This window comes from Bombus affinis, chromosome 1 (genome assembly GCF_024516045.1).
Source record: "Bombus affinis isolate iyBomAffi1 chromosome 1, iyBomAffi1.2, whole genome shotgun sequence".
Classification (NCBI taxonomy): domain Eukaryota; kingdom Metazoa; phylum Arthropoda; class Insecta; order Hymenoptera; family Apidae; genus Bombus; species Bombus affinis.
This window is the reverse complement of record NC_066344.1, coordinates 7,181,074-7,193,926: the sequence shown is the minus strand read 5'-3', so window position 1 is coordinate 7,193,926 and position 12,853 is coordinate 7,181,074. Positions and strand designations below refer to the sequence as shown.

The following is a 12,853-nucleotide window of genomic DNA, read 5'->3' as shown; positions in this document are numbered from 1 at the left end:
CATTTCTGAAAGCGAAAGCTGTTTTACAATCTATTGTTTCCGTGTTTGACTTTGATCGCAAGGAGGTTTGCCTATCTCCCTCTTTGCACTGTGGTAATTGACTGTAATTGTAAACGATCTTATAGAGAATAATAAGAGTAATTTAGTATACCTGACGTTAAAGAAAACGAATGACTTAATAAAGAAATTCCAATGATCATCATTACGCTTACCCGAGGCGTGCACAGTAATTTCCTGTAAAAAATGTTTGCCAATTACGTAATGTTAATTACCATCATTATCAAGCTCAGAGTCAAGATTGTACAAGGTCGTACAAGGTCAACATCGCTTTTATGTAAAAATATGCGAATAAAAGAGGACACTCACCTTCTATGTCGTTTAGCCATATAAAGACCAACTTGTAACTTGCAACAATAAAACTTGAATCGATCGTAGATTCTGCGGTGAAATCCTGGCTCGAGCAGTCTTTGAACTATCGAATAGGTGCGGTATCGATTAAAGATCACTTTCTTTCGCACGAGAGTAAACGGTGTTAGGTCGTTTTACGATTAAAAGCGGGATGCCATTCGAAATTTATTCGAACGCTACCGTTCTCTCCGCTCACTTTGCCGCTGATCAACCCCATCGAGAATGTCAATGTCGAGATTCCTATTCAGTTTCACCGATCATCGACTGTTGGTCAATGGTTGCACGTGTTTTTAGTTACGACGTGATTGCCTTTGAGTTGAAACGGTTTAACCAATTTGATTCGCCTTTATCTTTAATCGCGGGACGACATTCTAAACGTGTCTCTATTGCTGCGATTCTACCGAACGGGGTTGCTTCTACGTTTATCGAAGTCTGTGATCTCTTCCTTTTTTTTCTTTTTCTTTTATTCTTTTTTATTTCTTTTTTTTTTTTTTTTTTGATCGACAGTCGATGAAGGTACAAGAGCGTTCTACTTTCACAGCGATATTTTTCTTAAAACTGTTCTCTTTTTTTAAAGTTAATTCACTTCGTCTGTGAAATGAGTCCGTTGATTAGTTGAACGAATGACGCAACTAAAAGAAAAGTACTTTCTTCACGATTTAATTTCATTTTATTTTAAGTGTTTAATTCTTCGGAGATAAAAAATTCAAGCTAGAAAATCACGAGTCGTTCAATCATTTAGCAACATCTCTATTTGCGATATTAATTTTGCTACGCGATGGAACATTATAAATAACTTTCTTTTAATGCTGACGAGTCGCGTGCCGTCACCTTTGCGCGTTTAATTTCTCTTGTAGCTGGCGCAAGCGCTTTGTGTTAATTTGTTGCTTAAAAGTCGTTGCCAATCTAACAGAACCTAAAATTCATTTTTACAAACATCTCAAGAATGCAGATTCTTTAGATGTATCGTTATTGCAGCAAAGCGATTTCCGATCACGTGTTCATGTTACATAAAGTAATCGGTCAGTTCGATTAGAGAGGTTTTGTAGGTTGCAGCATCAAGTAAGAGTACTCCTAGAGAGCACGAAAGTGATAGTCGGTGATGGAGTGATTTTTAACGAAACCAAACTGGTTTCTGGGGTATTTAAACTATTTACCTGCCGGATGTCTTTGTGAACTTTTAAATAGAGCTATTACTCGAAGTAATTGTATTTATACTTAACATTATGCAACGTTCCCTTCCTTATTTTTTTCTTTAATTAACAAATCAGCATGATTCTTCGAACTCCGTATTATGCATTTTATAACACGAAATCGCTTTTAGAATCGTAATAAAAACGTTTAAAAAATGAACTATTCTTGAATATATTTCATATCAACACCGATCTTACTACTTTCTCCTTGTAAAATTAAAATAATTTATTAAAACAATCAAATCGATTATTCATTTGCAAATCTCATAAGGAAACGAAATTTTCTTATAATTCGTTATTTCTGTCGTAACGCGAAATCAGTGGCTTTCATTTGTTTTGCAAAATTTGTCCATTTATTTCTTCCATTAAAGAGCGAATAAATTTACCACTGACCAATTTAGCATACATGATTAATAGATAGGTTGAGAATAAACGCGATATTAATGTCAAAATTTGATGTTAAATTTAAATTTTTTAATTCGATTTTTAAAGTCGATTTCGAGGAGAATGAACTGTAACCTTTTTAGAACCAAATTTAACGGGACGAGAAGAAAATAGTAACTCTAATTTTTTCTCAGATTTACATATATGAGCAGACATTGAATTTTAAGACTCCGAAGAATTTCAAGTCGCTTCGAAATTAAAGTTAAAACGCTCACCACTAAATTTCGTATTCCAATATAGCGATCCAAGATTGAAAGAAAAAGTGAGTAATCATAGTAATAAACTTCGTACAATACCAATAGTTCAGTGTATAATGCGTATCTTTGAGTATGTCGCGTTCTCTCCGCTCTATTTTGTAGTGGAACTCAGGGAAAGCCTAACAAGATATCGAAAAAATTCTGGTCGCCGATTTATGCAACGACCTTCGAGGAAAGTAAATTGATGCGCGAAGACGACGTCGAGCATCGTCGCCTCGATAACGTTCGCATCGTGGCGAGCGTAAAGTGAAATGGAAAACGCTACTTTTTGCCAGACCGTGTGTGCACCGAGCGTAGATTATATCTCCCGTGAAACATTGGAATACCTGTTTCGATATTGCACGTGAAAGAGGATGTGAGAGAGATCGAGGAGACAAGCGGATGGAAAAGCTGCGACCAGTTGCAATTCTCCTCTGAACCTTAGAAACATTAATGAATACTTGTACGTTTCTGCTTTTTTGTTCGTAATTTCTCACCTTATAATATATAATAACGATAAAAATCAATTTATTTATTAGAGTTACGGACAAAAAAGCAAGGTGAAACTTGATATTTGCCTGATAAGTTATGATATCTTCGAACTTTCTTTTGCCCACCACCGTACAGTTTACACTTTTTAAGGGGTGTTTTAAGGAACTTGTTGGACTAATAGATATTTTGAAATTTTATTTTATATTAAAGAGGAATTTGCTGTAATAATGGCATATCGAGCGCTGGCAAGACTTATTCTTTTTAAACACACGAATAATTTTTTTCATAAGTTATATCAAAGAAAATATTACGAAAGTAACGTTGGGATTGTAGATTCTTATAAATGGTGAATTTGTGGATCACCGAGAAAAGTAGAAATAATTTATGTGTGCACCGATCCGATAGTTCTATTATACAAGAAGGAGAAAAAGATTCAGGTATTCCTAAAGGAAAGAATAAAAAGCAGTGAATTGATTTTCTAGTCGTGGAATTGGCTTCGCTCCTAGAAAATAAAAGGCACAATGAAAGAGTGGATTAAGAGATTTACAGCGCTTACTACGGCTCGTGGGAACTCAACTATAGCCATCGAAATGCCTTCTCACATTCAATTAGAATACACGTGGATTTTTTACGTTCTTTCACTCATTGTACGGTCGATATCGAAGAAGTAGGTTAAATACGGACGTTGAATCCTCTGCGATTCTTTGAAAGTATATCAGCGTTACTTGATAACAATTACTTTCATATTCCTCGTTGATTCTTTCCAATTTTAACAATTCCATTTTTCCTGATTTTAACATATCGCTACAGAGCCATTGATGTTTATCATATTTTTATTATCTAAAATATCAACACATCAATTTAAGATTAATTTTCACTTTGATGAATAAAACAAACCTTTCTCCGATATATTAGACATCAATCTCTAGAATTTCATTCGACTGTAATAAATGGCAATTAAATTTTCCACTTGTTCCGATTACTCAGCAATTCAAATTACCTAACATTCGAAATATTTTAATCAATTCATGCTATAAAAACACCACTATAGTTTCTCCAAAGCTACAATCCTCTCATTGTTCATGAATTATTAATTACCACAGAAACGAGTTCTTCTTTATCAAATTAGAATAAACTTCCATTGAAGTTTCTCAATGAAACACAATGCAGTCCGAAGGCGATAGAAATTGAATATAATTTCCAACCTCCAAGAGTTCAATTCTACCTAGTTCATCAAATTTTTAATTCCATATAATTCACCATAAATTCATTCTCTTAATTCTCACGTTTCAATTCAATTCAATACCGATGCAGATTTAAGCGGACAATAGAAAGAAAAATTCGTAAATGTATCCTCAACCCTGCAAAGCTCAATTCTAACTAATTCACCATAACAGTCTCGACTCAGAATTTCGGTCACTACCTCGAAGGCAGACCAGAAATGTCCGTTTCTACACGTCTCTGAAGAAAATCCCAGAAGCTCGGCCATCGGCGATTTCCTGGTCACCTTAGAGGGCAGCAATGCCGAAAACCGCCCGAAGCGCGAATTTCTCTGATGTCTCTGGGTCACGGCCGTTTCTGCATGTATTCACACACGCACACGCACACACACACGAACACGTACATTGATTGCTTTTGAAACGTGTAGTCTCGAAGCGTGGCCGGTGTGCACGAGAGCTCGAACACGGCCACCTTCGATTCGAATCTCCTCCGCTGGTTGGGCAAACCGATCTTCATCGTCTCCCCACCTGCCTCGCTCTTCCGGTACTTCATTCGGCCTCGCTATATATATAGCCAGGATCCTTGCTGGATATATATGACAGTGTATTCCTGGCCACAGAATCGAGCTGATCGAGAAAGGGACAGGAAGGGACCTGGTGCACCATGCAGCTCGGGATCAGTGTAAGAAGCAAGGATATTCGTGCTGATGAGATAATCTGTTGGATTTTGGGTGACGGATCTGTGATGGCGAGATTCGATACGCGGTTGTGATACGCGACTAGGGAGTTTCAAGTTATCGGAGTTACATTTGTGATAAGTTTGGATCCGGGGGATGGTTAGATCGATGATTGAGTGGTGGAGTGTCTTCGTGATGTTAGGATAATAGAGTATTGTAGATGGGTTACTGGCTGAATAATTGAGTCGTGTTTTAATATAGTATTCATGATGATATACTTATGTATATAGCAAGGTAATTAATAAGTAATTGGAGAATGATTTATTTTCTTCTATTAATGAATCGAAGAGATGATATGATAGAGATCAATTTTATGATACTAGGACGATAGATTAGCGAAATTGCCGATGGCATCGTAATTCTACAGAAGGTTAATTTTGGAATAATTTTAAAAAGACCAAAGAGTTTATTGTAATAAACTCGGATTATCAGTTGTGAATAGGAAAAGATACAGAAAATTTTGGGTTTCTACGGCCTCCATTAGTTTACATAAATTATCTCATAGAATTTATTATATAATTCGAATAGAAATTATTATACGGCTTTGCCTTTCTCAGGGGTAAAATGTCAATTTCACATATTGGCCACCCATTTTCAATCCTCCATAATTCTACAGAAAAAAAGAAAGGAGCAAAAAATGTACTAATGAAGTTGTTCTATTTGCAGATGAGGTGCTTGATCTTTGCGGCAATATTGACCGTCGCGCTTGCCACATTTGGCAAAGAGCAGTAAGTACACATTAGCAATTACACGTAGCCGCAGGCGCCACTAAAATCTTATTACTATAAGAAAGATAATAATCTTAATATGCATGTTCAACCATTAACTTTTCAGCGTACACATCAGAATCCACGTACCGGAGATAATACAGCATGACGAGAAGAAGGTTATTAAATACGAAGATCACGGTGGACATGATCATGGAGGAGGAGGTGGAGGTGGCGATCAGACTATAATAGTCACTTCGCCTGGAGGCGGTGGAGGCCACGGAGGCGGTGGTGGTCACGGAGGATTTGGCGGTGGATTTGGAGGTGGTTTCGGAGGCCACGGAGGAGGTGGCTTTGGAGGTGGACATATTAGCATTGGAGGTGGTGGTCACGGTGGAGGTGGTCACGGAGGAGGCCACGGAGGTGGCGGAGGATTCGGAGGTAAAACTTCAAATTGAAAATGTGTCAAAATGATTACTGTCGTTTTTATCAAAGCAAGCATAGCAAGGATATAAGCAAAGAATTTTCATCAATTTGATGAAAACTACTATCATCGGAGAGGCACGCAGAAGCTCTTGTTGCGTTTCTCGAGTCGTAAGAGATAATGGTAGAGTAGAGCATCTTCTCACGTTCTCTTTAACCAATAGCGATATCTGGTTGATTTGCAGAGAATGCGTCCCCTGTTTCCCCTCGCGCTCCTTCGTAGCCGTAGAACTCGTTTCGTGGCTTTTCACTTCCGGCTCGTTTCGAAGCCGAGAATTCGTCTTACGTTCACTCATACACACGTGCAACGTTACAAACCCATCCGCATACTTCATTGCCGTAACCGTGTCTTCGTACTTCGCGATTCTCTTTGCAAGGCTGGACGTTGACCGTGATTTTATTAGAAATCCCATTTTAGTCGTCCTTTGCTTTACTTTAACTTCAAAATTTCATACATTAACCTTCTACAAAGTAGTATTCCCTTTTAGAAAATATTCGTATTAAGATCCTTTTTTCTTATTTTTTTTTATCGTAGAACTGCCTAGAATTAATTATAGGCAGATTTAGAATTGATTACAATTACAGTACGCTTACAACGAATAAGTGTACCAAACAAAGTATCATTAAAACAAAGAAAAAATAGCATCTTTTTTTAGATTAGATTACTTCCAAATGAATGAATAAAAATATCATTCCAGGTGGTCACGGAGACATCATAATATCTAGTTCAGGTGGTGGCCACGGTGGTGGAGGCTACGGAGGCGGTGGTGGTGGATTCGATGAACATCACGGTGGCGGAGGATTTGGAGGAGGAGGTGGATACGGTGGTGGTGGAGCAGCAATCATCGAACATCACGGTGGTGGAGGATATGGAGGCGGCGGTGGCGGTGGTGGTTTCGATGCTCACCATGGTGGCGGAGGATTTGGAGGCGGTGGAGGACATGGAGGCGGCGGTGGTGGAGGAGCGATCATCGAACACCACGGTGGTGGAGGATTTGGAGGCGGTGGAGGATATGGAGGCGGCGGTGGTGGAGGAGCGATCATCGAACACCACGGTGGTGGAGGATATGGAGGCGGTGGAGGATATGGAGGCGGCGGTGGTGGAGGAGCGATCATCGAACACCACGGTGGTGGAGGATTTGGAGGCGGTGGTGGCGGTTTCGATGAACACCATGGTGGAGGAGGTTATGGAGGTGGCGGTGGTGGCGGAGGATTGATCATCGAACACCATGGTGGTGGTGGAGGCTATGGAGGCGGTGGTGGCTATGGAGGCGGTGGTGGCTATGGAGGCGGCGGTGGTGGATTCGATGCACACCATGGCGGAGGAGGTTTTGGAGGAAGTGGATTCGGTGGTGGCCACGGTGGTGGCGGCGGAGGAGGTGGATTCGGTGGAATCGAACACCATGCCATTAGTAACAGCATATCTTCCGGCTTCGGAAGCAGGTAACAAGATGTTCTTTTTCTTAGTATTGCTCTTAACCCTGATATTGAAAGCGTCTGTATATTTCCTGAGCATAATTTCGCGCTTAATGTTTTCATTTGTAACCACGTTATATCTTAATAATTAAATCTTTATTTCAGTGGACACGGTGGAGGCGGAGGTGGATACAGTTCCGGTGGTGGTTACGATTCGTACTCAAGTGGCGGTCATAGTGGTGGCGGTCATGGTAGTGGCGGCCATGGCGGTGGTTTCTCAGGCTATTACAAGAAAAAATAATAGCGATTGACGAGTCAATGTCGTGTTTCCGATCGGTCGGTTTGACCGATTTCCGACATCGTGATGATCGCGTTATTCCTCGTGCCGCGTTCTCATCACGCGACCATTAACGTCACGTGACTGTCGATCGCGATTCATCGACAACACTCACTGCTACATAGCAGGACGCTAATTCAGAACGATCGTTTCGATTTCCCCTGATTCTCCTCGAGATACTTCGAGGAAACTATTTGTCATTTCCACTTTCGTTTTTAAACGAGTTGGCGTTTACTGTTAAACGCAGCAGAGAAAATGGAAAGTTTAGAAATTCGATCGAACGGAATTAGTATCGTCATAACGTTTGCAATGTCGATTTAGCATGTTAAGTGGATTAAACGGATCTGTCGGTACATCGTGTATGAATTGGATTAACAATAGAATAATTTACCGAGAATTTAGGAACGAGGAAGAATATTTCATTCGTGTATTATGGATTATATGACATAGTTTCGATCACCAGAAGATCGACTGTTCGTACAATTTCGTATAAATCCTGCATGACTGCGTTTTACAATTAGTTAGTCTTTAATGACTGCTCGCGTGCGCTTCGCAACTGCGACGCATTTACCTGATTATTTTACTTATCGCAGCTATTGTGTTTTGTATATATTATATGTTGTGTAAATACTATTCGTTTACTGTTATCTTTAATAAATTGTTTTATTTGTATTTTGTAAGTCATGAGTCTTTCTTTATATCCCATAAGTGGAAAATGGAAACATTTGCTGTTTTATACTTCTTACACTTACTATACTCATGATTATTAAATAATCAGCTGAAGCAAATCAGTGCATCATAAGTTACATATAATTCAAAATAATTATATCAGTCTACTTTTTTCAGCAATATCGAATCCTCTTTAGTACACTTCTTTTGTTTACAGACTCAATTTTGTCCATCCGAAAATTTGTTAATCTTTCTGGCTTCCAAAAATGTTGAAAAAATTAACACTTACTTACTAACGTCGCTTCTTTATTATCAAACACTCTGTGAAGTTAATTCTTAAAAAGTTTTCTGGATAACAATTGAAATCTGGATGCCCAAATTGAACGCTAACGTTCCTTTGTGTTCAAATGGATCCAAAAATGCTACTGAAACCTAGTAAATATATTTTATCATCGTAGAGGGTTTAACAGCCACTAAATTCCCATAGTTTCAAACCAACATGGTCATTAGTTGTCGTAGAAAGCAATTAATCAAGGATACTGATCTCGGGAAACAGGCGAATGATGTCTGTCGATCGCTGCGAACTTGTTCGCCATAATGGAGTAACTTTTCTGGAACGATAATTGCTTCAAAACGTCTAGGATTAGTTCGAAATGGAAAGTACGCGAAAAGTGAAAGAGAGTAGATGTTACGGTACACGGAGGAGGACGATTTCACTCGCACGATTCTAGGCGTTCGTATGGCAAGTAACACGGATGTTGTCCTTGATCTACGATAGTCTGCGCCGAGAATCTTTCTCGTTTTGCAACAGCGCCTCGAGATCAATGGCCGTATAAACAATTCGCCGAGACAAGGTATTAAAATACAGGGATTGTTTAGAACGTCTGAATCTTTTGAGATTCGGTCAATACTTCCTTATTGTTACTTTCTTTCCATTTATAACTATGTGGTAATATATCACACAAAACGTAATATTAACCTTGTAATATACAGTGTGGTCTATGCAATTGTTTCAGACTGTAATTCCGTTACCAATGCAGTTACAGAAAAACGTTGAATAAGAAAGATGAATGGCTCAAAGAGTACTCTACATCCGTAGCATCATTTTTTCTTTTTTAAAGCGCAATGATGCATGTACAAACAACAATCGAATCGTTCTTTTAAATGGAACCGACCTGTATAATAATTGTTTAACATGCATACAACGTATAACAATTGTTTATATATTCTTTTTCATATTTAGGACTTTCGAAATTACGAATAACAGAAGTCAGCGAACTCATTGTTATGATATGAATCAGGATGTTCCTGTTTCTCAGAAGATGATCGTTTGCATAACAAAATTGTGAAAGTAGACAAAACATAAAAAATCTGCGAATAGATAAAGCAATTGCCTTAAATGGATATATTCTGTCTGAAATGAAAATTAAACTTTCTAGCCTGAGATCTTGTAAAAGTGCGTATTCGAGATTCTTCACTTTCCGACACAGCCATTAACTATGCTTATGAACTTCCAAAGAAACGACGTGTTGCTAATTCGTTCAAATTTTCATTTGGTATAACAGAAAATTTTACGCTAATTTACACGAGATACACCGTACGCGCGAGTACTTACACTCTCCAATCTTACACACGCACGTTCGTTTTGGCGTTCGCGGGCGAAACCGGTTCATAAAATTTGAATACAAAAAATGAAACATCGTTATACTTTATAAATACAGAGGATGAACAATTATCGATATCATTGTCTAAAAAGAACGAGTGACACAGAACGCAACATACAATTAGGTTTATCCAATTCTCCATCGGAATTCCTATTTCACGTAGTAAAAATATCAAGATCGTATCATTACGGTGAGAAGTCGCCCATTTGTCGAGACATACAAAAAAAAAAGAACAAAATGAAGTGCAACGTGCAGCTGATTTAGCGGAGGAGGGATTCGATTGAGAAAGAAAAAAGAATAATTCCCCGTTTACTTTCTTCGTACCATTGGCGTAAAGCGATCGATACATGCAGATCTAGATCACGGTGAACGCTTTTCGAAATTTCTCCAGACATCGAACGATATTACAGTGTTTAGAGAATCGATAAGATTTCTAACAGATACTTTGCTGGAATCACCAAAACGCATCGTTTATGTGTTTATGATGGAGATTACGACGGTAAATGGCACGTTACGACAATGTAACGTTACTCTGATAGCGGTAACAGAAGACAGAGAAAGTGAACGCGAGTTCCAGAAAGATCGAACACTTTCGAAGGGCCATTTCACCGTTCCTTCTCTTTCGTTTCTTTCTTCCCTGGAAATCATAATAGCGAAACAGTATAGGCGAACGAGATCGATTACAACTTTCTATTAATTCAATCGGCTGTTTAAATACGTATCAATGAACGTAAATGGGCCATTGAAGAAGAAATAATAATAGGATTCGAGATATTCGATTACGCGCAATGTTTCCTGGTGAAACGGACGTCTGTAAGCTCGTAAATTAGCGTAATGTCGATAGTAAAGCATTTGAAGTGTCGTTGCTCGCTAAGTTGTTAGAGCAAGCAACGCAATTGATTACAATAGAAGTTATGGTAATAGAAGATACTGTAAAAGGTCTGTTTCGCAAATACGATTATGTAAAGTCGTTGGCAATTCAATAATTTTTATATTTCTCAAGCTTGTATCAGTACATTGTCTATGAGAGACGAATATGTCTCCTTTTAATTTAAAATGTCCCTTCTTTTAAAAGAAAATTGTTTTCCATCGCTTTTTTAATACGTATTATATCCAAATCGTGTTTTCTTCGTCGATAAATAACAATTATTAGATAAAGTACACTCTGATTTCTTTTGAAATCATTTGTATTTATAATTCTTTACAATGTTTGCTTTCTCCTTAACAAGCAGCGATTATTAGACAAGAGGAATACTCCAATCTCTTCTTAAACGATTTGTATCTCGAATTATTCGCGAAACTTCTTTCTTCCGTAGTAAATAAAGTTACTTTTCCTTGCAACATCTCCATTACATTTGTCTTTTTTTTCTTAAATCAATGTTCTACTACACTCACACTACTGGGGCGATATCTTTCACACGAGAGACAAGTCGGTGTCTACGACAATGATAGAAGGGGCACGTGAAATTTCATATAATCTCAAGTGAGAGCGAGTAGAGGGTTGGGTGGGGTGCACGCAGGAACTATTTTGCTCGTTCCTGTACCGTTCACTGATTATGCTTCCGTTTATAAGGCTTGCCAGGATTCCAGCTTTTAGTACCCGAAGAGCAACAGTCTTGGAATACTCTCGGATTTCAACGTTGGAGCAATCAGACTCGAGGCAGAAAATGGCGAAACTCCGAGCGCAAGTGGGTGTTAATCACCTCGATCCTCTTCGCTGACCTTGATTTACTTCGACAAAAAATTACGCGTCTGTCAAAAATAACGCCGAGTGAATTCCAAAAATTAGCTGACCTTCGAAACGCGGTGTCGTGTTCTTTTAGTTTAAAAAATTTTTTAATTGGATATTTGTTGAATGTTTCGATTGAACATCCTCGTGATTTTTGCTTAACTTGTTCACAGACAAATTTATAAAAGAGAGAAGAAGAAAACTGTACATTTCGTATTCTTCGAAAACATACTATACATACATACACGTAGCCGTGAAATAGTTATGAAATATTTATTCATAGCAATGTTCATGGTATCTTTTAAATTCATACTTGAGTTAAACGCGCACATGAGTATGGTCAATTTCACGTCAACGTGTTTTCTATGGAAGCAGCAAGTCGTTAGGAAGAATGGCTTTAACGATAAAAGGAACAATAAGAGGCGTGCCTCAACGACACGATAATTTCACCATTTAACGACGCGATCTGATCGTATATTAGATACTTTCACCAGGGCTCTTAATCTAACGTAATTAATTTACTCTCTTACGGACTCATGAAATATTTCGCGTAGTATTAACCTACCATTTAAAGTCACGTTATTTATATCGTTTCTGTGAAGCTTCTTTCCCTCTCAGGTATTTTGATATGTTATTGTTTATTTATACTTATTTTTCAGGTCTTCCTCCTTGTCCTCGTCGTTTCAATCGTCCTCGTAGCTTCGATGCCTTCCCCTGGCGGTCATCACGAACAGTAATTATTTACCAATCGACAAATTTAATTATCGTTTGCATTTTACACTGGACCATTATATTCGATAACGTTTCGTTCTCCGCAGCACGCACTTTGTCATTCACGTGCCAGAATTGATTCACAAACACCATCATACGCATGTGAAGAAGATTCACATAAAACACGAAGAAGATGATGGTGGTCACGATCACGTAGAAGAGTGGTGAAACTCGTACAGTTTCTCTAGTTTCATAGAGTTTGTACGATATCTTTCTAAGACTTCTTAATGTTAACGTTGTTCCATTGTTATTGTATTATAATCGTTAACCGTTGTTGCGAACTTATGTTGTGTTAATAAAATACTGTTAATAAAAGTTATCGAATAATGTTAATTGTAACATAAAAC

General features: G+C 38.2%; 1 protein-coding gene and 1 pseudogene across 1 annotated transcript; both read left to right on the top strand.

Annotated features, from left to right (window-relative positions):
• Positions 1-4,433: 4,433 nt before the first annotated feature.
• On the top strand, positions 4,434-8,353 carry LOC126919019 (uncharacterized). Its single transcript, XM_050727708.1, has 5 exons — positions 4,434-4,675; positions 5,397-5,458; positions 5,565-5,878; positions 6,619-7,363; positions 7,502-8,353. The coding sequence occupies exons 1-5, from the start codon at positions 4,658-4,660 to the stop codon at positions 7,635-7,637; spliced, it is 1,275 nt and encodes a 424-aa protein (XP_050583665.1). The 5' UTR covers positions 4,434-4,657; the 3' UTR covers positions 7,638-8,353.
• Positions 8,354-10,490: 2,137 nt separating this feature from the next.
• Positions 10,491-12,825, top strand: LOC126919118 (uncharacterized; annotated as a pseudogene).
• Positions 12,826-12,853: the final 28 nt, after the last annotated feature.

Excerpts from the sequence above, each read along its gene's own strand:
- LOC126919019 (XM_050727708.1), top strand. Across the intron at positions 5,879-6,618 it reads AGGTGGCGGAGGATTCGGAG|GTGGTCACGGAGACATCATA; the intron begins GTAAAACTTCAA and ends ATATCATTCCAG. Across the intron at positions 7,364-7,501 it reads TCTTCCGGCTTCGGAAGCAG|TGGACACGGTGGAGGCGGAG; the intron begins GTAACAAGATGT and ends TCTTTATTTCAG.